The sequence below is a fragment of the Rhodotorula toruloides genome (assembly GCF_000320785.1).
Source record: "Rhodotorula toruloides NP11 unplaced genomic scaffold Scaffold3, whole genome shotgun sequence".
Taxonomy (NCBI): Eukaryota; Fungi; Basidiomycota; class Microbotryomycetes; order Sporidiobolales; family Sporidiobolaceae; genus Rhodotorula; species Rhodotorula toruloides.
In genome coordinates, this window is record NW_015622963.1 from 115330 (window position 1) to 134962 (window position 19633).

Consider the following 19633-nt stretch of genomic DNA (forward strand, 5'->3'; position numbering starts at 1 on the left):
GCATCTTTTGGCCCTACGATGCCCTTGGCCTGCGTGGGAGGACTTGACGAGCGAGGGCGAAATGGGGATTTGCGAAGGTCGAGCAGGTGGTCGTGTCCGAGGCTTGTTGCGCCGAATGGCTCGTCTGCATGGGCGAGAGAGACACTTCGAACTTGCGAGAACTAGCTCTGGTCCTGCAGGGGCAGCAGGAAGTCCGAGTTGGCAACATCTACTTGCCCTTCCTCCTCTCGTCCATCCGCAACAATCCAGAAGCACATTGATGAGGAACGAGTAGGAGCATAGGCAAGCAAAGATGCAAGCAGGAGCACAAGAAAGCTGAGCCAGCCCGAAAGCCAGCTCAGCGGTCCGAATTATAGTGTCACTGTGCAGCCCTGTGGACCACACGCGACAGTAGCGCTCCGTAGGTCTGCGAGTCGCCGTGCAATGCGAAGTGCCACTGAAGAACGCCCGTATTCGTGAGACGTGCGCCGCAACCAGGTAAGTATAACTCAAAGGCGAGCATCCGCTTGACGCATATATGAGCGGCTGAAGAGGCGGTGGCGGCGGCGGCAACAGTTGCTCAAACGGAAAGGGGAGCAAGCAAGCAATGCAGATCGTGTCTGCTTGTACGTGCTTGGAAAGCATCGCTATAGATCGGGACGAGATGAGAGAGCGAAGCGCAAGTGAAGAGGAGAATATAAGATCGGTGAAGCGTCCTCGACTTCCGAGAGCTACGCGCGTCCCTCTGAGCGGATTACAGCTCTGTTATCTAGCAAGCAGTATCCCAGCATTCCAAGCGGCGTCGTCCAAGCCGGAAATCGAATCGCAAGCGCAGAGCGCAGAGTCCTGTGCCTCCTCCGCGACGCCCTGCTGAACCTCGTAGCAGCGAGGGCAGCCTGCTCAAGCGTTTACGCCCAGTTCTCGTACCGTTCTTGTCCTGCAAAACTGCCGAGAAGGCTCCTGCGCGAGATGCGGGCGCGATGAGACGAGCGTTGCTGGCGGAGACAGAACGGATGTGTGAGCGGCGGCAGCAGCACCAGGCTTGAGCTGCAGAGGACACGTCGGCTGGTGAGCTGTAGCGGAGGCGAAGCCACAGAGTATGGTGAGAAGACGAGACGGCTGGACAGCACGAGGGGAGGCGCAAAGCGGCAAGGTGTGATAATATTTGCAAAGCTTGACCGGCTGGTCAAGCACAGCCCGGTTAGCTCAGTCGGTAGAGCACCAGACTCTTAATCTGGTGGTCGTGGGTTCGAGCCCCACATTGGGCGACTTCGCTTTTTTGCGCTTGTCCTGGCCGTCCTGCTCGTCTTTTCGCCTCCGCTGCGACTTGGGTGTATTCCAGCAGTGCAGCCACGCTTTTTGCTGCCTCACAAGATCGCGCAGCACCCGCACGACGAAGCGAGGAGACGTTGTATTAGAGTTGTAACCCTTCGTATCGTCCCAATTACAACTCGCGCTTACCCTTTTCCCGGACGCGCGCCCGGAGTGACGTGTCCTTCTGCACGAGCCTAGGTCGAGCCAAACAGAGCAGATCTGCCAACAAAGAGTCGTACTGCGCCGCGCGCTACTCTTAACCTCCTTCATATCTCTCGACTCGCTCGACTTCTGCAAGTCGTCGCACTCAGCAACCACCACCACCACACTCCCAACTCACTCTCCTACTCAAACAGTGAGTCCCACTCCTGCACACGCTCTCTCAGCCACACCACCCGCACGCACCGAGTCACCCAACTCGCTCACCGTCGACCACCTCCCTCGCTCACACGGACTCGGAACTGACTGCGCTCTCTCGCACGCAGTGTCTGGCCGTGGAAAGGGTGGCAAGGGTCTCGGAAAGGGCGGCGCCAAGCGTCATCGCAAGATTGTGCTTCCCTTCTTCTCCTCCTCGGACTCGACTCGCGACTTGACAACTCGAGAGCTGACACTCCCCCTCGTGCAGCTGCGCGACAACATCCAGGGCATCACCAAGCCCGCCATCCGCCGTCTCGCTCGCCGCGGCGGTGTCAAGCGCATCTCGGGCCTCATCTACGAGGAGACTCGCGGCGTCCTCAAGATCTTCCTCGAGAACATCATTCGCGACTCGGTCACGTACACCGAGCACGCCAAGCGCAAGACGGTCACCTCGCTCGACGTCGTCTACGCCCTCAAGCGCGCCGGCAAGACCCTCTACGGTTTCGGGTGCGTTCCCCTCGTCGCTTCTCCCTCGTGCTCTCTCGCTGACTCGCTCTTGCCTCGCCCTGCAGCCAGTAGATATCCTGCTCCGACGCCCCGCTCTCCCCTTCGTCTTTCCCGCTCGCCCGTGTTGTTTGCAGTAGTCCTTTTCGCATCCACTTCGCTTGCAAAGCATCGTCGCTTGTCCGTCACCCTTGCCCCATCCCGCTGTCATGAGCTACGTGCTCTTGCCGCGCCTGCATAGACTGCGCGTGAACCTCGGACTGCAAAGCGCTACGGGAGTGCGGAAGCAGACTCCTCGCTCCTCGCTGTGTGCGCACTGCCGACGGCCAGAACGCATCACGCTTATCCAGTGACAGAAGCCGTCATTGATGAGTAGCTCTACCACTTCTAGCATGTCTCTCGACGGCTGCCGTTCGCTCAAAGTCAGCAATTGACCAAGGAGGGCCAAGAGCCTGAGCAAGTGATCAGCTTGTCCTTCCCCGCTCCTGCCAGATACTCAGCTAGCAGCAAGCAGCTGTGAGCAAGAAGAATGAGCGAGAGGGTCCGCAGTTTCGCAGTTGATGGGTGAGGCCAAGGTGAGGCGAGAGAGTTGCGAGAGAGCGATACCTAGCTCAGCAGTCTTCTTCCAGGCGCACCGTCCGCTACAAATGTCCCATGATGCTCATGTACGCCACGCCGCCATCTCTGGCGGCGCACACAACGGCGGGCGAAAGACTAGCGGTAGCAAGCAAAGGCGCCGTCAAGCAGTTGTCCAACGACCGATTCGAGCGAGTGGGCGTTGCGCTGGGATGACAAGCTTGAAGGCGACTGGACGACCACTTCGCGGTGATCAGGCGGTGTGGTGACGGCAAGGAAAGGCTTCATCAAGTCGGAGAGGAAGAGAGGGTGAGGGCGACGAGCGATGAGCGTGGGCCGGGTAAGCGACGGTCTGAGCATGACGGTGGGCAGCCTGTAGCAGCGACGACGAGCCTCTAAACCGTACAGGGCGGTGTGTGCGGGTGTCGAAGGAAGTCGACCCGAGGGGAAAACGAGCCGTTTCCCCCTTCCCCTGTCTTTTCTCTTCCAGACGCTCATCTTCGCTCGTCTCACTCGCTCGCTGAGAGCTCGTGCAGTCTCGCCAACAGTCGCACACAGCTACAGCAACTCTGCGACGACCCTCCCAGCCGCCCGCTTGCCCTCGTCACCCGTTCTCGCTCCTCCTCCCCCACCTCGTCCCGCTCGACCTGCGAACACTTGTCGCGGCTCGACTGGCGGAGCGACCACGACACAGGGAGAACGTAGTAGTGGTGGGAACGTTGTACGGGAGCAGGCGCAGCCAGCGAGGTGCGGCAGCTCAAGATGGAGGTCCGTCCCCTCCCTTCGACTGATGAGGCGCTTGTTCGCCGTACACAGCCCTTTGAGCTGCATTGACTCGCTCATTGCGCACACAGGACGTGCCGACCCTCCCGCCGCCGCACCACTTACTCAACGCGACCTTTCGCCCCTCCTCGCCGACCAGTCCCCCTCCACCTCCTCCTCCGACGTCCTCGTCCAGCAGCTCGTCACCAAGTGCTCTTCAATCCCGCCAGAGAAGTTGGTCGAGTACCTCGTCAATGCCGGCTCGGCACATGTCGACAAAGCAGCAAAAGCGACCACCGAGGCTGAGACGCACTTGCGCTCCCTCCTTCTCCTCGACCGCCTCGCTCAGTCCGCCCTTCCTCCGCCTTCTCTCAAGCGCTGGAAGGCCTTTCTCAGCGAGCAGTCGACCGTCCCAGACGACAACTTGACGCAGGCCGCGTTGAAGGAGGACTGGAGGGACGAGGCGCAGAAGGGCGAGAACGTGTATGCGGAGTTGCTGGGGCGCGTCAAGGCAATCGTCAAAGATCACACGCCATGGGATAATCTTGAGGACGTGCCGTGGGAGGGAGTGCGCTGGTCGTTGACGGCCAACTTCGCCCGCTCCGTTCTCTCGCTCTTCGCCGTGATCTGCAACCTCGGACCGCAAGACGTTGTCAAGGAGCCTCGCCCGCCGCATCACCTCATCGAGTCGCGGCTGGCCGCGGTCGTCAAGCGTGCCAAGGGGACGTCGAACGGGTACGGCAGGAAGGCCCTCGTCTCGGCCCTGCAGGAGCTCCGACCAGTTTATCGAGCGTACCCTGCTCAGGTGCGCACCTTCCTCCTTTCGAACCTGCCGCTCTCACTGACGATCTCGGTCGCTGCAGGACCCGCCCGCCGCCGCCGAGTGAGTCGCGCTCTTTCTTCTGTCGGAGGATCCCCTGAGCGCTGACCTTGCCTTCGCTGTCACTACAGTGCTGGTGGTGCTCCTCCCGCCGCCAAGCCAAAGAAGAGCCGCCAGAAGAAGCCGCTCCCTCCACCGCGACAGGTCGACACCCTCCGCAACCGCACCAACGTCCACGGCGCCTTCACTGGCATGACAGCGCCGTCAAAGAAACTCGCCGCGCGGGCTGTCAAGGTCAAGAAGGCCGCAAAGGAGGAAGAGGAGGCGGAAGCGGACGAAACGGACGTCGACGAGGACGAGGAAGACGAGGGAGGCGGCCCGATGGAAAAGGGAGCCCCGGGCGGAGCGGGACCAGGCGAGGGTCAGGCGAGGGATGAGGTAGGGGAGGGATCGAGCGCGCACGAATGCGAAGAACATGAGGAGGAGCCTGTCATCGGAGGAGACGGGATCGAGGAGCAGCAGCAGGACAAGGCGGCCTGGTCGCCGCCGCGCTTTGTGACGGCTGCCGAGCTCTCTGATCTCGTCAAAAAGCGCTCGAACCTCGTCCACGAACTCGCCCAACTGTGCAAGACCCAGGAGCAGCTCATCGCCGACCTCGAGTACGTCGATTCACAAATAGCCCACTTCACTCGCGGCTCGGTCGATCGCCTCCTCCCCACCGACCCCGAAGACCCTCTCTCCCTCCGTCAGAACGCCCTCATCGTCCGCTATCAGGTCCAAGAGGCGAAGGAGACGGACAGGCGGCGGAGGAAGGCAGACCTGCGGGGCGAGGGAATCTTCTCTGCGAACCGACAGGACGACTTCTCCTCCCGCACGGCCAATCAGTACATCGATTCAAACACGCCCAACGATGACCAGGATGCCGCCGCTGCGCCGCCGAAGCGCAGGCGACTCGACCTGGCCGTACCGTCCGACGAGCTCGACATGATTGAGGCGTACAACTTTGCGGCTCATCGAGACGCTTTCGTTGACCTGGACGAGCAGAAGGAGGCTGTCGTGCGAGGAACAGCTGGTGGAAGTGCTCGCTCGGTACGTTCCACCTTCTCTTCCCCTGGCGCTCTGGACTGAACTCTCACGTCTTTGTACAGCCCGACGTCTCTCCCGTTCGACACGACGGCTCTCCCGTCTACGCCCCGACGAACACCTCATCGCGCGCGTCCACGCCCGCCCCACCGTCGTCACGCGCCGTCGACCCCTTGTATCCCTTTTCGTCGCCCGGTCGTTCCGTTCATCGCCCGTCGTCGCCCGCTCCCTCCGCTTGCCGCTCTCACTCGCCTGGACCGGCGCACAACCCGTCCCCCTTGCCCGACCACCTCTCGCGCCTCGCCTTCTTCGGCGCCGACAAGCCTCGCCTGAACAACACGGTCGCGGAGGTGTTGTTGGACGTCTTCATGGTGAGCGACTGGATGATGGGGCTACACGGGATGCTGGAGAAGGAGGAGCGCAGCGAGGCAAGCTGGCGCGGCGCCGACGAGGAGGACGAAGAAATGGACGACGGGTGGAATGCGGAAGACGCAGGCTCGGCCATCGACTACTGGATGAACGACTGGTCGTCGTTCTCGAAGGAGGACGTCCTGCGGGCGCGCAACAACCGTTCGTGGACGGACGAAGCCTTCGCCTTCGCGATCGGCCACCTCGAGCAGCGCCTCGAGCGAGTGCGGGAGTCGGACACGCCGGATGAGGTGGAGCGTTGAAGGGGCATCGAGGCATTCATCCTGCGGAACTATGCTGAGGATGCGCTGCGGTCGGACAAGGCCATCTCGAGGGTGCGCGGTGGATGAGAGTGTTCGAGACTGCATCTGTCTACCTTGCACAGTTTTTGTCGTTGTACCTTTACGCTTTGCATCACAACTCGTCGCTGTCTCTATTTCTCACTTGTGCGGATCCATCAAGTATGCGAACGTCAAGACTTCCACAGCTTGCGCTCAGTCAGCCTTCGATCAGTTCGTCAAAATCTCTACATTGTCAAGACTATACCGGAAAGCCCTTCGAGGCGAGAACAACGACCGCACAACGCGCAAGCTGTGTGAAGGATATCAAGCAGTGACCTTCCCAAGTCGAGCGGACGCAGAGCGAGCTTGTACCGCCAGGACGTTGGATTAGCACCTTAAAGAGGTGACTTGAAACGTCAGCTGGCCCAAAGACTCGTCACAAGGAGACAAAGCCCGGCGAAGTGAACAGACGGGGCTTTCCACTCCGTCCGAAGGCCTGTAAACATAAGGCAGCTACTACCGGATGCCCCGCTGTAGCACAGTGTCAGAATCAACGCCGAGACCTCGAGCCCAAGGTAAGAAGGTCTTGATCACATCTGCAAGGTGAAGCAGGCGAAGAAGGGAGCAGCGCGAGGCTGGCTCGCATCGGGCGACTTGATGGGTTTCCGCTGAGACCAAGATGCTCGAAATCTGTGATGGTCGACGTCTACTGTGTCACCAGAGCTTCAAGATCACGACGAGAAGCCGATGCAGCGAGGCCGCTTGTCGCCGCCACCGCCTCTTCAGCCGCTCATATATGCGTCAGGCGGATGCTCGCCTATGAGTTATACTTACCTGGTTGCGGCGCACGTCTCACGAATACGGGCGTCCTTCAGTGGCACTTCGCATTGCACGGCGACTCGCAGACCTACGGAGCGCTACTGTCGCGTGTGGTCCACAGGGCTGCACAGTGACACTATAATTCGGACCGCTGAGCTGGCTTTCGGGCTGGCTCAGCTTTTTGCCGCCGTACCGTTGCTGTTGCTGCTCCCGCCTGTCGTCTTCGCTTGCCAACTGGGACGCCGGGAGCGGGAAAACGACGTCGTCTCCCTCTGGACGAGCACAAATCCTCTCGCTTCGCGTCGTCGCTTCGTCTCCCTCTTCTCGCTTGCAAGAGGTCGTCAGACTTGCTTCCAGCTCGAAGTCAACTCCAGCAACACAGCCGAACCACACCGCCAACCCCCGCCAGCCGGACGCACCAGCTTGGGCCTTGCATCGCCTCGTCGAAACTCCCATCTCCGCCTCTGAAACGAGCTAGAACCGCGGCGGGATGGCCCTGCTCGCGGAGCACGCCCTGCTGTACGCGCTGCGGTCGCCGACGACACCGCTCGCAGACAAGGTCGCCTCCGCCTCGTCCGCACTCGACGCACAGCCAGGCAACGTCTCGCTCGCGGCGACGGTCAGGGACTGGGCGGTCGATGCGCTGCTGAGGGCTACGAGGCAGCAGGCGTCGGTTGCGGGCACGGCGGCGATACTGGACGCAGATTTGTGGGAGTTGGCCGCGCGGACGACGGAAGCGACCCTCTCGACTTCGCCCGTAGCGGCGTCTACCCTGCCCATCTTTGTCGCATTCGTCACGCAGTACTCTCAGGCGGCGTCGGACGTCCAGCTACTGAGAAGCGCGGCCTCGGTGTGGTCGAGGTTGGCGGCGAACGCATTGCGGAAGGCGACGGCGGATGCCTCGCTCGACGCCTACGAGAAGCTGCTCGAGGCGAGCTTGCGGGTATTCTCGAGGGAAGAGGGGGCCGGAACGGTCGACGAGCGGGAGGTCTGGACGGAACTCGCGGTCAACTGGCTCAAGCCGTTCCGTTCGGTCGCTCTCGAGGCTGGAAAGGGCGGGAAGAAGGTGCGCTGCGTTCACTTGAGCGCTCCAAATGAATTGCTAACTTACAAGCACCCGCGCAGATCCCGAGCCACACCCTCAGCCTCCTCCCGACGCTCCTCCCGCTTCTCTCTCGCCTCTCACCGACCTCGCCGCTTCGAACCTCCCTCCTGCAGACTCTCCAGCTCGCCATCTTCAACCTCGAGAACCTGCGACGCGGTCTCGCGCGCGACTCGTACACGGCGGGCGGCGCATCAACCTCTTCCCAACCCGCACCCTCGACCGCCGACTCTGAACTCCTCGCCGCTCTCGCCTCCCTCCCTTCCACCGGCACGGCAGCAGCCTACGATGCTATCCCCTCACTCACCCAGATCTACTTTTCTGCGGTCGCCACTCACGCCGAGACGCTCTTCCCTCTCCCCGCCAAGGCGACTTTCGCAACGCCGAGCGCGCAGAAGAGCGCTCGCGAAGTTCTCGGACTGACGAAGCGCCGCGAGATGGCAGGACGCTGGATTCGCGGAGTCATCGACTACCTCTCGTGGCCGAAGGAGGCAAATGCGATGGAGACGGACGAGGTAGGACTCGAGGAGGTCAAGTCGGCGGCACTTGCGGGCTCGCTCGCGGTTGTCGAGCAGAACGACTTGCACAGGCCGGGTCAGGCGGGGGAGAGCTGGGACAAGGTCCTTCCAGACATCGTTTCGGGCGCCGTCTCGCGACTGGAAGGCAGCGTCAACTCTGCAAACCGTGAGGCGACCTTCACCATTCTTAGGACGATTTCTAACCTTGACCACGACGTCCTCGAGCCCGCTCTTCCTCGCATCCTCGCCGTTCTCGCTGGCACGCCCGACCTCTCCACTCTTCCGACTCCCGAGCTCGACGCCTTCCTCCGTCACCTCATCGAGCACCACTCCCGCTCCGTCACTCTGCCGACACTCCTCACTCGCATCGCGGACGCCCTCGCCTCCGCAGCTTCGTCGACCTCGAACGACAGCGTCCTCACCTCGCACACCTTCCTCAGCCAGCTCGGTACGGCCGTCGCCGGCATCGTAGGTGGACCAAACGCCGTCCGTGCAGCGTGGCAGACCCTCGTCGACCCAGTGCTCGATGCACTCCAACCAAGCGCGACGACCGAAGCGGCGGATGCGACGGACGCGCCCAGCCCAGCAAAGAAGCGCAAGCTTTCCTCCGCCCCGCCCTCTTCGGTTCTTCCCGCCGCCTCTCGCCTCCGAGTCGCCGACGTTCTCATCCGCCACGCTCCCGTCTCGTCGCTTTCCGTCCTCGTCGAGCCGCTGCGAGTCTTCGTCGACGAGGTCATCGACTCGCATCTCAAAGACTTTGCGAAGGCTAGTCTCGCCAGCTCGGCTGCCGAAGAGGTCGACGAGGAGTCCGAGACACCACGGAAGAAGGCGAAGAAGAGCAGTCGGCGGAAGTCGGGCGCAGCTCTCGCGGTCGACGCAGGACAGGTGGACCCGGCGACGAGGCTCGGTGTCGAGCTTTTCCAGCTGCTATACACGGCTGTCTCACGCCTATCGAGCGAAGGGCTGCTTTCGATGGCGGAAGGCGCGGAGGAGACGTCGCGGTGGTGGGAGTTGCGGGCGAAGCGGCGGGAGTTGCTGCGCGAGGTTGTCGAGAAGGGCGTCCCCGAAGCGGCTGTCGTCTCGGTGCGTACTGAGGTTCTTGGAGGCCTCCTGCGTGTTCATGCTGACGCTTCTCCTGCACAGACCAAGGTACTTTTGCAGCAGCTCGAGCTACGCACCGACCTCGACGACGCAGAGGCTGCCGGCATCGTTCAAGCCGTCTTGAGTCGCGTTGAGGACCAAGCCGCGTCCGAAGAAACGTCGTGGTCAGGCCGTTTGAGGGGTTTGCGAGCTGCAGAAGCCGGCATTGCGACATGGGAGCTGTTGTCGCGCAGGTGGCTGCCGTTGATCAAGTGCGTCTCCTCTCGGTTGGTCCCGACGAGTAGCGCTGACGAAGCTGTCTCAAACAGCAATGTCGCCTCGGAGGACCAGCTTCGCCAAGTCGCCTCGATCACCCTCTCCTCTCTTCGCCGCACGAGTCCAGCCGGCTCAGAATGGTCTTTGAGCGCAATAACGGCACGACTGCTTCGACGGGCCGACTTCTGGGAACTACCGCGCGTGCAAGGTGAGTGTGCGAGAAGGGCGACGTTGTCCCGCTAACTCGTTTGCTCCGCAGCTTGCCTTCTGCCTGCCCTCCGCGATCTCGTCTCGCTCCCCTCGCTGTCATCCCCGACGGCGGTGCTCGCCGCCATGGCTACGCCAACCGATAAGGCGTCGAAAGCCCTGCGATCTCTCGCACAGGCAACTCTCCTCGAAACCGTCGACGTCTTCGCTGCCATCTCGACCTGCATTCCCGTCGAGTATCTCAACAAGGAAACCCGACGTCAACTGGCCGATTGTGCACTTGCGCTGGACTTGTGGGTGACGTCGGGCGAAGTGGCGGTTCTCGTCGAGGCGAAGGAGCGGGCGCAGCACGTCCTGCGGTCGTTCGTTGCTTCCTTGGGCGTGCAAGCGGTAAATTGTGTGTCTACACCAGCCCTTCATTGTCGCTCACCCAGCTTCTCGTCACAGAACATCTCGTCGGACGTCACGCAGCGTCTCCTCCACGCAACGCTTCCCGCCGCACTCGATGAGACTCTCGTCTTCTACCGGACATTAGTCGTCGAGTGCGTCCCTCTTCAGTTGTTCAAGCATGCACTGCCGCTGACAAGCGAACTCGCGACGCAGGCCTGCCCTCGCTACCCTCAAGCAGAACCAGCACTCGGGCGAGCTCCAGTCCATCCTGGACTCGTTCGGTGGCCTCTCGGTGGGCGCAACCACTTCCGCTGCTGGACCGAGGGAGGAGGCGTTCTTCGCTCTGCTCGACTCCCTTGTGACCGCCATCCCGGACGCAACAACGTAAGCGGGACTGGACCTGTTCTGATGCCTTCGCTCGACTAACGCGCCTTCTGTAGCCTGCCCGCAGAGCTGCGCAACAGCATCGTCCGCCTCGTCGACCAAGCCAAGCGGCAGCTCGACGAGTCCCTCCCGGCCGCCTCGTCTGTCTTCGGTCAGAAGAGCGCGACGAGCCTGGCGGGCCTCCTCGTGGCGTACCGCTCGCTCTGGGCTGCGCAGCATTGGCTGAGGAACGGTGAAGAACGGACCGAAAGTGAGTTGCCGTCCTGGCTTGTTCAGCCTTCGGCCTACTTACCGAACCTCTCTCCAGTCGCGACCGAGTTCGTTCACGCTGCGGCTGCATCCGTCGTGTCACTCGCTGCGTCGGCGTCTGCTGAGCGACCGCCTCTGCGCATCGTCACGGCCACCCTTCGCCTCCTTGCCCTGCATGCCGAGGTCTTGCGCTCATCCGCCTCACCTGGCAAGGTCGACACGCGGCCTTTCGAGATGCTTCTCGCTTGCCACCTCGTACTGCGCCAAACTGTCGACGATGCCGGTACGTCCCCCAGCGTCATGTGTGCGGAACCCGCTCGCTGATTCCCTCAATTCGCAGATGCTGCCGACCTCGATGCTGAATGCGCCGCAGCGACTGCCTCCACGACCGTCGAAGAGTACTCTGCTGCTCTGCAAGCTGTGGCCGAGGCTCTTGCGACCGACGCGGGCCCATCCTTCGAGCACACGATGCAGGTCGCCAAGATACTTCTCCTTGCCGGTCCCGAAGGTGCGTGCGCAGATCACCGCCGACGTTCGTCTTCGCATCTGACGCCCCACTGCACAGGCTCAAGCCGAGTCGCGGCCAGCTCGTTGTCCGACATCCTGCGACAGCTGCTCCTACTTGTCGAGCGCAAGACTGTCGACGGGAGCGGCAGCCTCGAGCTGTTCCTTCCAGTCGCTTCCTTCGTTGAGAGCATCTGTGGCGAGCGGGTGAGTACCTCCTAGCATGCGCAGCGCAGACCTTGAGCTGACTTCGACTTGCCACAGCCTCTCCTCCTTTCTCGCCTGAACACTAGTTCAGTGCTCTCGCTCGCCTCGCTCATTCTGCGACCGTCACCAAAGTCGCCAAGCACCGGGGAACGGTCGTCGCCCGCTTCGACCGTCTCGGAGGTCTTCCTCACCCTCGCGACGTCGGTCGGCCACATCGTCCGACACCGCAAGGACCACCTCGTCACCCTGTTCCCCTCCCTCATCTCGGTCCTCTCCGCTTTCCTCTCGACTCTCAGGCGTGCCGGAGCTGGGACCCTCGGCTCGGTGCTCGAAGGCGAGGACGAGACCGCATCGGTCGTCGTCGGTCACCGTGCCGAGCGTGAAGCCAAAGCGACTTTCCCCGCCTGGATCTGGGAAGGAGGTCGCGACGCAATCGGGCGGAATGAAGCACGAGCAGTAGGACGACTACTCGGCTCGCTCACGGCCAAGACAACGACCACGACCGCCTCGAAGCGCAAGTCGGCCATCTCGACAGGCCAAGCGGTCGACGCTTCGGCCAACACCTCTCTCGCCGCCCCTCTTTCGAAGCACGCGCCGTTCCTTCTCCTCGATTACCTGCGCGCCTGCGTCCATCCGACCTGCCCGATCCCTTCGGCTCTTCGCGCCGAGTTGCAGGGTGGATGGTCCGAAATCCTCGATGCGATGGGCAAGTGGGAGCGCGAGGCGCTGATGAAGGGTCTGCTGAGCGAGGACGAGGAGGCTGAGCGTGGAGTCTTGCGGAACTTGTGGAAGAGCTGGGAGAAGGAGCGGTACAAGGGTTGAGGGCGCCTTTCGACGATCTGGAATATCGCAACGTTGCAGCATCGCTTCGGTGGCGACAAGAACATCTCACCAGATTGTGGCTCAGCTTTCCGCCGACAGGAGCTTGCGACCGTCCGCGGACCTTGCCGGATCACTCACGCCTCCTCGTTCGCTCCTTCGCCCCTCAACTCGCTCATCTGCTGCACTCACGACTGGCTATTGCATGCTCGAGGCGTCCTTCCACCCCTCTCGACAACGCTGCACCGGCCTTCACGCTTCGCATGAGCGCGAGCTGGCTCAGCGACGACACCCGGGACGTCTTGCTGTGCTGCTTCGCCCCGCCTGTTATCGTCAAGCGCAAGAGGGGCGTCCATTTGGACTTTTGGCTGTGCGTCTACATCCCCTTCACTCGCCTCTCGTCTCGCTGACAGCCACTTCCACAGCTCGCTAGAACTCACTCTCTTCGGGTCCAACTGCTCCCCTCGCTATGCTCCATCGATCGTTACGCTGACGAGTACAATGCGCAGATGGCTACCAGGCGTGATGTTTGCGATCTACATCCTGTTCGCCGACGAAGATCCGCCTCCGAGAAGGGCGAATACGACGTCGCAGGACGACACTCGCCTGGCACAGAGCGAAGAAGACGGTCAAGATGACGCTGCGATAAGGAAGAAGCGCAGGCGGGACAGGTGGAAGCGGTCAGGACGGCGGAGGGAGTCGAGCGAGTGGTCAGGCGGCGAGGAAGCATGAGGACTGTGGGCGTTCCTTCGGTACACTTGGCTCGCAGAACGACGCAATAAAGTGTATCGTTGTACTTTCAGACTCTATACGCTCGAAAAGGAGGCTACAACCCGTCAATTTCTGCTCGACGACCCCTTCGCACTCGACTGTTCACTCTCGCTCGCTATGGCTTCGTCTGAGAAGGCTCCGCTGAATCCGCAGGAGCGAGAAGACCCTGTTTTGCCCACTGCGCTACGTCTGCCCGTCTTCAACAAGCTCAAAGGTGTGTTCATTCGCCTGCACCGCCTCCAGCCTGATGAGGAGGAGGAGGGAGACGACGACAGCGCGGTGAGGCGTGACTGACCGAACGACACCTCGCAGGAAAGCACATCGTCCTCGCCAGCGCCTCGCCGCGCCGCAATGAGATCCTTCGCACCTTTGGCTTGAACCCTCGCATCGTCCCGTCCACCTTCCCCGAAACCCTCTCCCATGCGGAGTTTGACGATCCTGCCCAGTACGCTGTGGCGACAGGGTCAGCCAAAGTGCGGGCGTGACCCGATCGGAGAGCGCGGAACCGCTCTGCTGACCTCTCGCGCTTCTTGAACAGGCCGTAGAGGTGTACCAGCAGCTCGTACGGGATGACCCAGAGGACCCTCCTGATCTCGTCATTGGCGGTAAGCAGAAGGAAGGGCTCGAGCGGAATCTGCTTGCTGAGATTGTCTCTCTCGCAGCCGACACCGTCGTGATTCTTCCCGGCCCCGATCCTACGATTCTCGAGAAGCCGCGGAATAAAGCCGACCAGCTCAACATGCTCGAGAGCTACCAGGGCGCAAAGGTGCAGGTCGTGACGGGCGTGACGATAGGTACGTCGCTCTCGCAACTCTCTCTCGCTGTTCTCGCTCATCCCCCGCTCACTCTCCGCAGTCCAGCCTCAGATCGCTACGCCTGGCTACTCCTGCGCGTCATTGGTGGTCGCGACAAACGTCCGTGAGCGTTTCCAGCCAACCCGCCATTCTCGCAGCTGACTCGCATTCGCAGGTCGTTTTCGCAGATTGTTCATCCGAGCTGCTGCAGGCGTATGTGGAGTGTGGCGAAGGGCTAGACAGGTACGAGCACTCCTTCACCCATCCTGACGAGGCGCTGACTCTGGACGATCAACAGGGCGGGCGGATTTGCGGTTCAAGGGCAGGGCGGCTTGCTGGTCAAGCGCGTCGAGGGCGATTACAACAACGTCGTCGGCTTCCCTGGACAGGTGCGTCACCTTGGCGCGATCTGAGGGGGGGCGAGGCGCTGACTGCCCGCCACTCGCAGGCGTTCATCGAATGGCTCAGCCAGCTGACTGAGGAGGGGACTCTGCTCGAGCTGGACTAGACGGGAGAGCAAGGTGCGAACGTATTGTAGACGACTTGTACTACTCTGAGAAGCAATGCACAACTACTGCGGAACCAGATCACTTCGCCTCCGCCTCCTTCCCGCACTCGGGACAAACCCTCAGCTCAGCCTTGGTCATCCATTCCTGCGAGCGGGATACGCAAATTGAGCACACCAGCCAGGCGCAGAGGGGGACGAGCACGCACGTTGATGAGCGGCTTGAGCTGCGTGCCGAGATCTGAGCAGTGGAACGAGACCTCGCGAATGATGGTTGGCGAAGCATGCTCTGGGTTCTGGCAGTACCATCGCAGCCGGTCTGTCGAGTGTCTCAACGTAAATAATGCTCCTTACGGTCGAGAGGGCGCGACGACGCACCGACAGCAGTTCCAGGTCTTACTCGCTCAATCACGATTCCCACAGTGTCGGCGTATCGGCAGGGGTTGTGAGGCGTGTTCCCTGCACAGGAAATATGTCAGTGAAGCACGGCCGGCATGCGGGAGGAACGACTAACCCGGAAGCAAGAACATCTCGCCCTCGTCAATCGTGATTTCGCGGAACTCGCCTCCCGTTACGGCGACCGCCTCCAAACCCTCTTTCGTTTTGACCCGCTCGCCGACCTTTGCGTTGTCAATGACCTTGAGCGTCATGGCGCCCTTGAGCTGGTAGAACCATTCCTGCCGGAACGAACGGAGGTCAACTCTGCGGCGCGAGTCTTCTAGTCCAACAGAACAGCAGCAAGCGCACCTCTGTCTCATTCAGGTGATAGTCTGTGCGAGAGTGAAAGGTCAGGAGTCGCGGGGAAAAGAGCGAGAAGCAGGTGTGCGCACCGTTCCTCGAGTTAGGCCCGCCGACCAGCATCACCGTGAAGTCGCCGCCGTCATAGCTGCGGAAGCAAACTCTGGGAGTTAGCAGGAGCAGCTGAGTTCAGCAAAGGAAGCGGGACGGACATGCATTTATTGTTCACAGGCGGCTGGAGGAGGTGACCGTTCTCCTTCAGCCACTTGGGGATGTTCAGCGGCGGCGCGAGCATCTGTAGTCGGGATTGACGTCCGTCAGCACTGTCAAGCGGGCGAACGACGGCCTTTTGAAGCGTGAAGAGCGCGTCCTGCACCCGAAGAATTGTACGGCCTCCAACGAGCTCCATCGCGGACCAATCGCCCGCCGACTGGACGCATCTGCGATAAAAGCCCATCGAGCCCTCCTAACGTGTCCGCCCATGCCTGCAGGCCCGTCGTCCTCGACTTCCTTCATCTCCGAGCGAAGTCAAGAGCAACGCGGAGTCTCCTGAAGGACGTGCAGCCTGTGCGACAGCAAGAAGAAAGCTCACAGTGATTGCCTGGCTGGGGCAGAAGCAGAACGAGCCCGAGCGAGTGAGCTGATAGTCGACAAGGGCGAAGTTGGCTATTCCTCGATCTCCACAGGCAGGCATACAAACTCTCGTAACGTTCAGACTGTGCGCCTGGAGCAGCGAGCAAGACGTGACTTTCCGCGACGAAGCCTGCGAAGCGTGCAGAAGAGTCGAAACAAGGGAGGAAGTCTTGCACAACAGCAGGAAACAGGAAAGGACGGTCTACGAGTCTACGCGGCAGCGACTGCGGCCACAACAGGCTGCTCAATGGCAAGCTTGTCCGCCTGTGCGACCGGGGGCGACGCTGAGGTGAGCTGGTCGACCATCGGCGCGACGAGAGCCGAGTCGAAGTTGTCGTGACAATGCTGGATTGCGTCGTGCTGCCAGAGCCACAGCGCAAACTGCAGCTGGACAGCCTCGGGATCGATGGGCTTCGTGTAGTCGACCTTGTGCATCCTGTTGCGGTTATCGACGCCGAGCTGCTGCGCTCGCTTGACCCGCTCGTACCTCAGCGTCTGGTAGACCTTGAGCGCGACGTTCAAGGGCAGGCCCTTCTTCTTGGCGATGGAAAGCGCATGCGCGATGGTGACGCCATCCTCGACGGCCTGTAGCAGACGAGGTTAGCTGAATACTCGCGAGGTGCTCGGCGCGAGGGAACGGACCTGGCTGGCGCCTTGCTGCGAAGTCGGAAGGAACGGGTGCGCTGCGTCGCCAAGACTGCAAGAGAGGCGTAAGTGTATGTCGCGCGAATTCGACGTGGACAGGAAGGGCTCACACGCAAGTTCGCCCGCCTTCGGAGACCCAGCGAGGAAGTGGGTCGCGGAAGACGAGCTTCCAGTCGACCAACGCGCCCTCCGGCGTGGTCTCCATGACTGCGAAGGGCAATGCGTTAGCGCAAGTGTCGATCAGCAAAGCGAGATGAACGCACCAGCCTTGACAACCGGATCCCAGTCCTTGACATATTCCAGCGCGTCCTCGACCTTGCCAGGGTACATCCACGACTCTTCGACGTCCGCCTTGTCCAAGCTGTCGGCATAGCGAGTCAGCATTGAGTTCGAAGGTGGAACGACGAACGCGACAGACTGGGTGAGCAGCCAGTGCATCTCCTTCCCACTTTTCGTCGTGCCGATGATGAAGTGCGCATCGGGGCCGATCCAGATACTCCGTGCGTCTTCGTCGACGGGCGCGAGGTGGGCGCAGATGGGGTTGGCGCGGATGCGGTCGGCCGAGTACGAGGTGCGGAAGATGGCGTAACCGCTTGGTCGAGGAGCGTCGTAGACACCGAGGACGAGCTCGCGAGCCTTCGACTTGACGCCTGATCGGGAGGAACGTCAGCCGGAAGTCGCAAAAAATTGTACTGAGTGGACTCACCATCAGCTCCGAGAACCACATCGCCCTTGTACAGCTTGCCATCGACCTCAACGCCCGCAAAGTCGGTCTCCTCGACGTATTTCGCGACTCGGCTGTTCATCAGGATCTGCAGAGAGCGCGTCAGTGTCCGGTTATAAGCCGACTGAGAAGGGCAGGACGGGCTGACCTGGACGCCAAGCTCCTTCGCCCTCTTGATGAGCAGCTGGTGCAAGTCGTAGCGAGTCGTGTCGTACAGCGGGGCGTCCTTGAACGGGTTGGCGTCGCCCATGTCCTCGCCCTTCTTCTGCTGCCGCTGGTGTGTGATGAACTGGCCATCGTAGCGGTACCAGCGGAGACCGTCGGGGTAGGCACAGGACTTGGAGAGCTCGTAATGGATGCCCCAGCGCTTGACGAACCGGCCAGAGCTGCGAGTGGAAAAGTACGAGTCAGCAAGATTCGAGGTGGTTCGAATGCGAGCGAGACTCACTTGGGGAAGAGACCGATATTGCTGCGAGCACACGATGAGCGTCAGTAAGTCTGATGGTCCGAAGCCGAGTCTCAAGGACTCACTCGCCGAGCGGCTTGAACTCCTTCGTCTGCTCGAAGAGGATGACCTCGTGGCCTTCGAGGCGACTTTCGATGGCGCAGGCGAGACCGCCGATGCCAGCACCGACGATGATGACCTGTATACGTCGTCAAGAAGTCAGTAAAGGGCTTGGTACGCGCCCAGGAGACGAAGTGCACCTTGATGCCGGAGGGGGCGCCAGGCAGAGGACGCGGTTCGTCGGTGAGCGAGGGGTCGGGAGCGCCGCGAGACTGGGAGATGGCCGACATTGCTGGCGTGTGCTGGTCGCAGGAGGATGAGGAAGAAGGAGAAGGAGCGAGTCGCCGAAAGTTGATGCGAGCCGACGAGGCGGCGGTGGGGATGTGGGGCGACGTTGGCTGGCGGGGAGTCGCCGGAACGACCTTCGAGAGCTTAGCATGGCTGGGTCACGGTGGAGCGGGCGCGCGGCGTCGGAACCGGTCTCGCGCTGGCCGAGGAGACGTTCCGGACGAGGTCGGAAGAAGGATGGGTCAGACCCAGCGCTTCAGTCGGACGTGGATGCTGCAACGGGCATGGTGTCGCAGCTCATGCCGAGAGACGCGCAGACCTCGACGAGAACCGAAAAGGCTTGGTCGAATTGCCGGTGGGAAGGGAGGACGACGCGCCGGAGAGACGCCAGCTGCCCCTGTCGCCGCAAGTACAGCAGGGCGCTCGCTAGCTCCAGCGGTGGCAAGCCGCATCTGCTGTCGGACCGGTCGACGAGCTCTTCGAAGGTGGCGCTCGTCCCGCAGCTCGACAGCAGGATGAAAGCGTCGGGATGGCCGGAGGTCGTGAAGGCGAAGCTCGACAGGGTAGGGAAATGCTGAGCCAGCTTCTCGACAGCACGCATGTTGCTTGAAGTCAAGTGCAAGGACCGAACGGGCGTCGCTGCCCATCGCAAGCCGCCGAGACGAGATGGTGGAATCTCGGCGATGTCGAAGTCGAGATGTCGCAGCGAGTCGGCTTGGATAGAAGCCCCGAGCAGCCACTCGAGCTGCTGCGGCGATACGGCGGGCGAAGAGTGCAGCGCGAAGCGCCTCAGGCGGCAAAGTGGACGAGGCGGCGCCTTCAAGGCCGCTGGGGAAGCCTGGATCCGCTTGAGGTCCAGCTCCTCAAGCTGCGGCAAGTCCTGAAGGATCTGTCCGATGGCGTGCAAGTTGAAGCCTGCGCGGCTGCCTGCGATGGAGAGAACGCGAAGGGAGGAAAGGTTCGAGGCGAAGCCAAGTTGGCGCCGTTTCAGTGTCGTGAATGCCGGTCCCTCGAGACGGAGCTCCTCCAGCCCGACGCAGGCCAAGCACAGCCGCAGAAGGTCCTCCTCAGAACAGGACTCGTTCGCTTCGCCTCGTCGTCTCCTCGTCCCTCGACCCGACTGCGCCTCGACATCGCTCTTCCGCAACACCAGTGTTCGCGTGTCGCTCGCTGCGTTTGATCCAGCCTCTACCCTCGCTAAGAATGCCTGCACGCTGCCGGACGTCGAGAAGACGAGGTTGCGGACGAGGAGTTGGTCAACGAGGGTGTGGAGGGAAGGCGTGGCGAGGGCGAGGCGGGCGAATTGGGCTGGCGGGCTAGCGTATTGTACGAAGCTGAGAATGCGCTCGAGCACGTCTCTAGGAAGATCTGTGAGCATTGTTGTCGAGTGG

At 61.7% G+C, this 19633-nt stretch overlaps 7 protein-coding genes across 7 annotated transcripts; 4 read left to right on the top strand and 3 right to left on the bottom strand.

Moving 5' to 3' along the window:
* Nucleotides 1-1647: 1647 nt before the first annotated feature.
* RHTO_04613 (histone H4) lies at nucleotides 1648-2229 on the top strand (the record flags this gene model as incomplete). Its single annotated transcript, XM_016418278.1, has 4 exons — nucleotide 1648; nucleotides 1779-1843; nucleotides 1919-2157; nucleotides 2223-2229. Coding segments are annotated over 4 exons (312 nt in total).
* Nucleotides 2230-3520: 1291 nt separating this feature from the next.
* RHTO_04614 (uncharacterized protein) lies at nucleotides 3521-6066 on the top strand (the record flags this gene model as incomplete). The annotated part of the gene is made up of 4 exons (XM_016418279.1): nucleotides 3521-4297; nucleotides 4356-4375; nucleotides 4444-5401; nucleotides 5461-6066. The coding sequence occupies 4 exons, from the start codon at nucleotides 3521-3523 to the stop codon at nucleotides 6064-6066; spliced, it is 2361 nt and encodes a 786-aa protein (XP_016275555.1).
* A 1327-nt stretch (nucleotides 6067-7393) lies between these two features.
* On the top strand, nucleotides 7394-13277 carry RHTO_04615 (nucleolar 27S pre-rRNA processing, Urb2/Npa2; the record flags this gene model as incomplete). Its single annotated transcript, XM_016418280.1, has 15 exons — nucleotides 7394-7969; nucleotides 8029-9606; nucleotides 9667-9875; nucleotides 9933-10087; nucleotides 10139-10476; nucleotides 10534-10628; nucleotides 10690-10860; nucleotides 10917-11110; nucleotides 11168-11392; nucleotides 11450-11617; nucleotides 11675-11820; nucleotides 11878-12629; nucleotides 12682-13009; nucleotides 13065-13088; nucleotides 13149-13277. The coding sequence occupies 15 exons, from the start codon at nucleotides 7394-7396 to the stop codon at nucleotides 13275-13277; spliced, it is 5088 nt and encodes a 1695-aa protein (XP_016275556.1).
* Nucleotides 13278-13527: 250 nt separating this feature from the next.
* Nucleotides 13528-14712, top strand: RHTO_04616 (acetylserotonin o-methyltransferase-like protein; the record flags this gene model as incomplete). The annotated part of the gene is made up of 8 exons (XM_016418281.1): nucleotides 13528-13624; nucleotides 13723-13883; nucleotides 13949-14015; nucleotides 14073-14204; nucleotides 14266-14324; nucleotides 14380-14447; nucleotides 14503-14593; nucleotides 14653-14712. The coding sequence occupies 8 exons, from the start codon at nucleotides 13528-13530 to the stop codon at nucleotides 14710-14712; spliced, it is 735 nt and encodes a 244-aa protein (XP_016275557.1).
* A 79-nt stretch (nucleotides 14713-14791) lies between these two features.
* On the bottom strand, nucleotides 14792-15742 carry RHTO_04617 (3-hydroxyanthranilate 3,4-dioxygenase; the record flags this gene model as incomplete). Its single annotated transcript, XM_016418282.1, has 7 exons — nucleotides 14792-14857; nucleotides 14919-15028; nucleotides 15088-15168; nucleotides 15224-15386; nucleotides 15457-15479; nucleotides 15540-15595; nucleotides 15660-15742. 7 exons carry the CDS (start codon nucleotides 15740-15742, stop codon nucleotides 14792-14794), a joined length of 582 nt encoding a protein of 193 aa, XP_016275558.1.
* A 548-nt stretch (nucleotides 15743-16290) lies between these two features.
* Nucleotides 16291-18244, bottom strand: RHTO_04618 (zeaxanthin epoxidase; the record flags this gene model as incomplete). Its single annotated transcript, XM_016418283.1, has 10 exons — nucleotides 16291-16665; nucleotides 16723-16777; nucleotides 16836-16932; nucleotides 16989-17086; nucleotides 17144-17375; nucleotides 17432-17537; nucleotides 17598-17835; nucleotides 17898-17918; nucleotides 17981-18093; nucleotides 18155-18244. 10 exons carry the CDS (start codon nucleotides 18242-18244, stop codon nucleotides 16291-16293), a joined length of 1425 nt encoding a protein of 474 aa, XP_016275559.1.
* Nucleotides 18245-18498: 254 nt separating this feature from the next.
* On the bottom strand, nucleotides 18499-19620 carry RHTO_04619 (uncharacterized protein; the record flags this gene model as incomplete). The annotated part of the gene is made up of 1 exon (XM_016418284.1): nucleotides 18499-19620. The coding sequence occupies one exon, from the start codon at nucleotides 19618-19620 to the stop codon at nucleotides 18499-18501; it is 1122 nt and encodes a 373-aa protein (XP_016275560.1).
* Nucleotides 19621-19633: the final 13 nt, after the last annotated feature.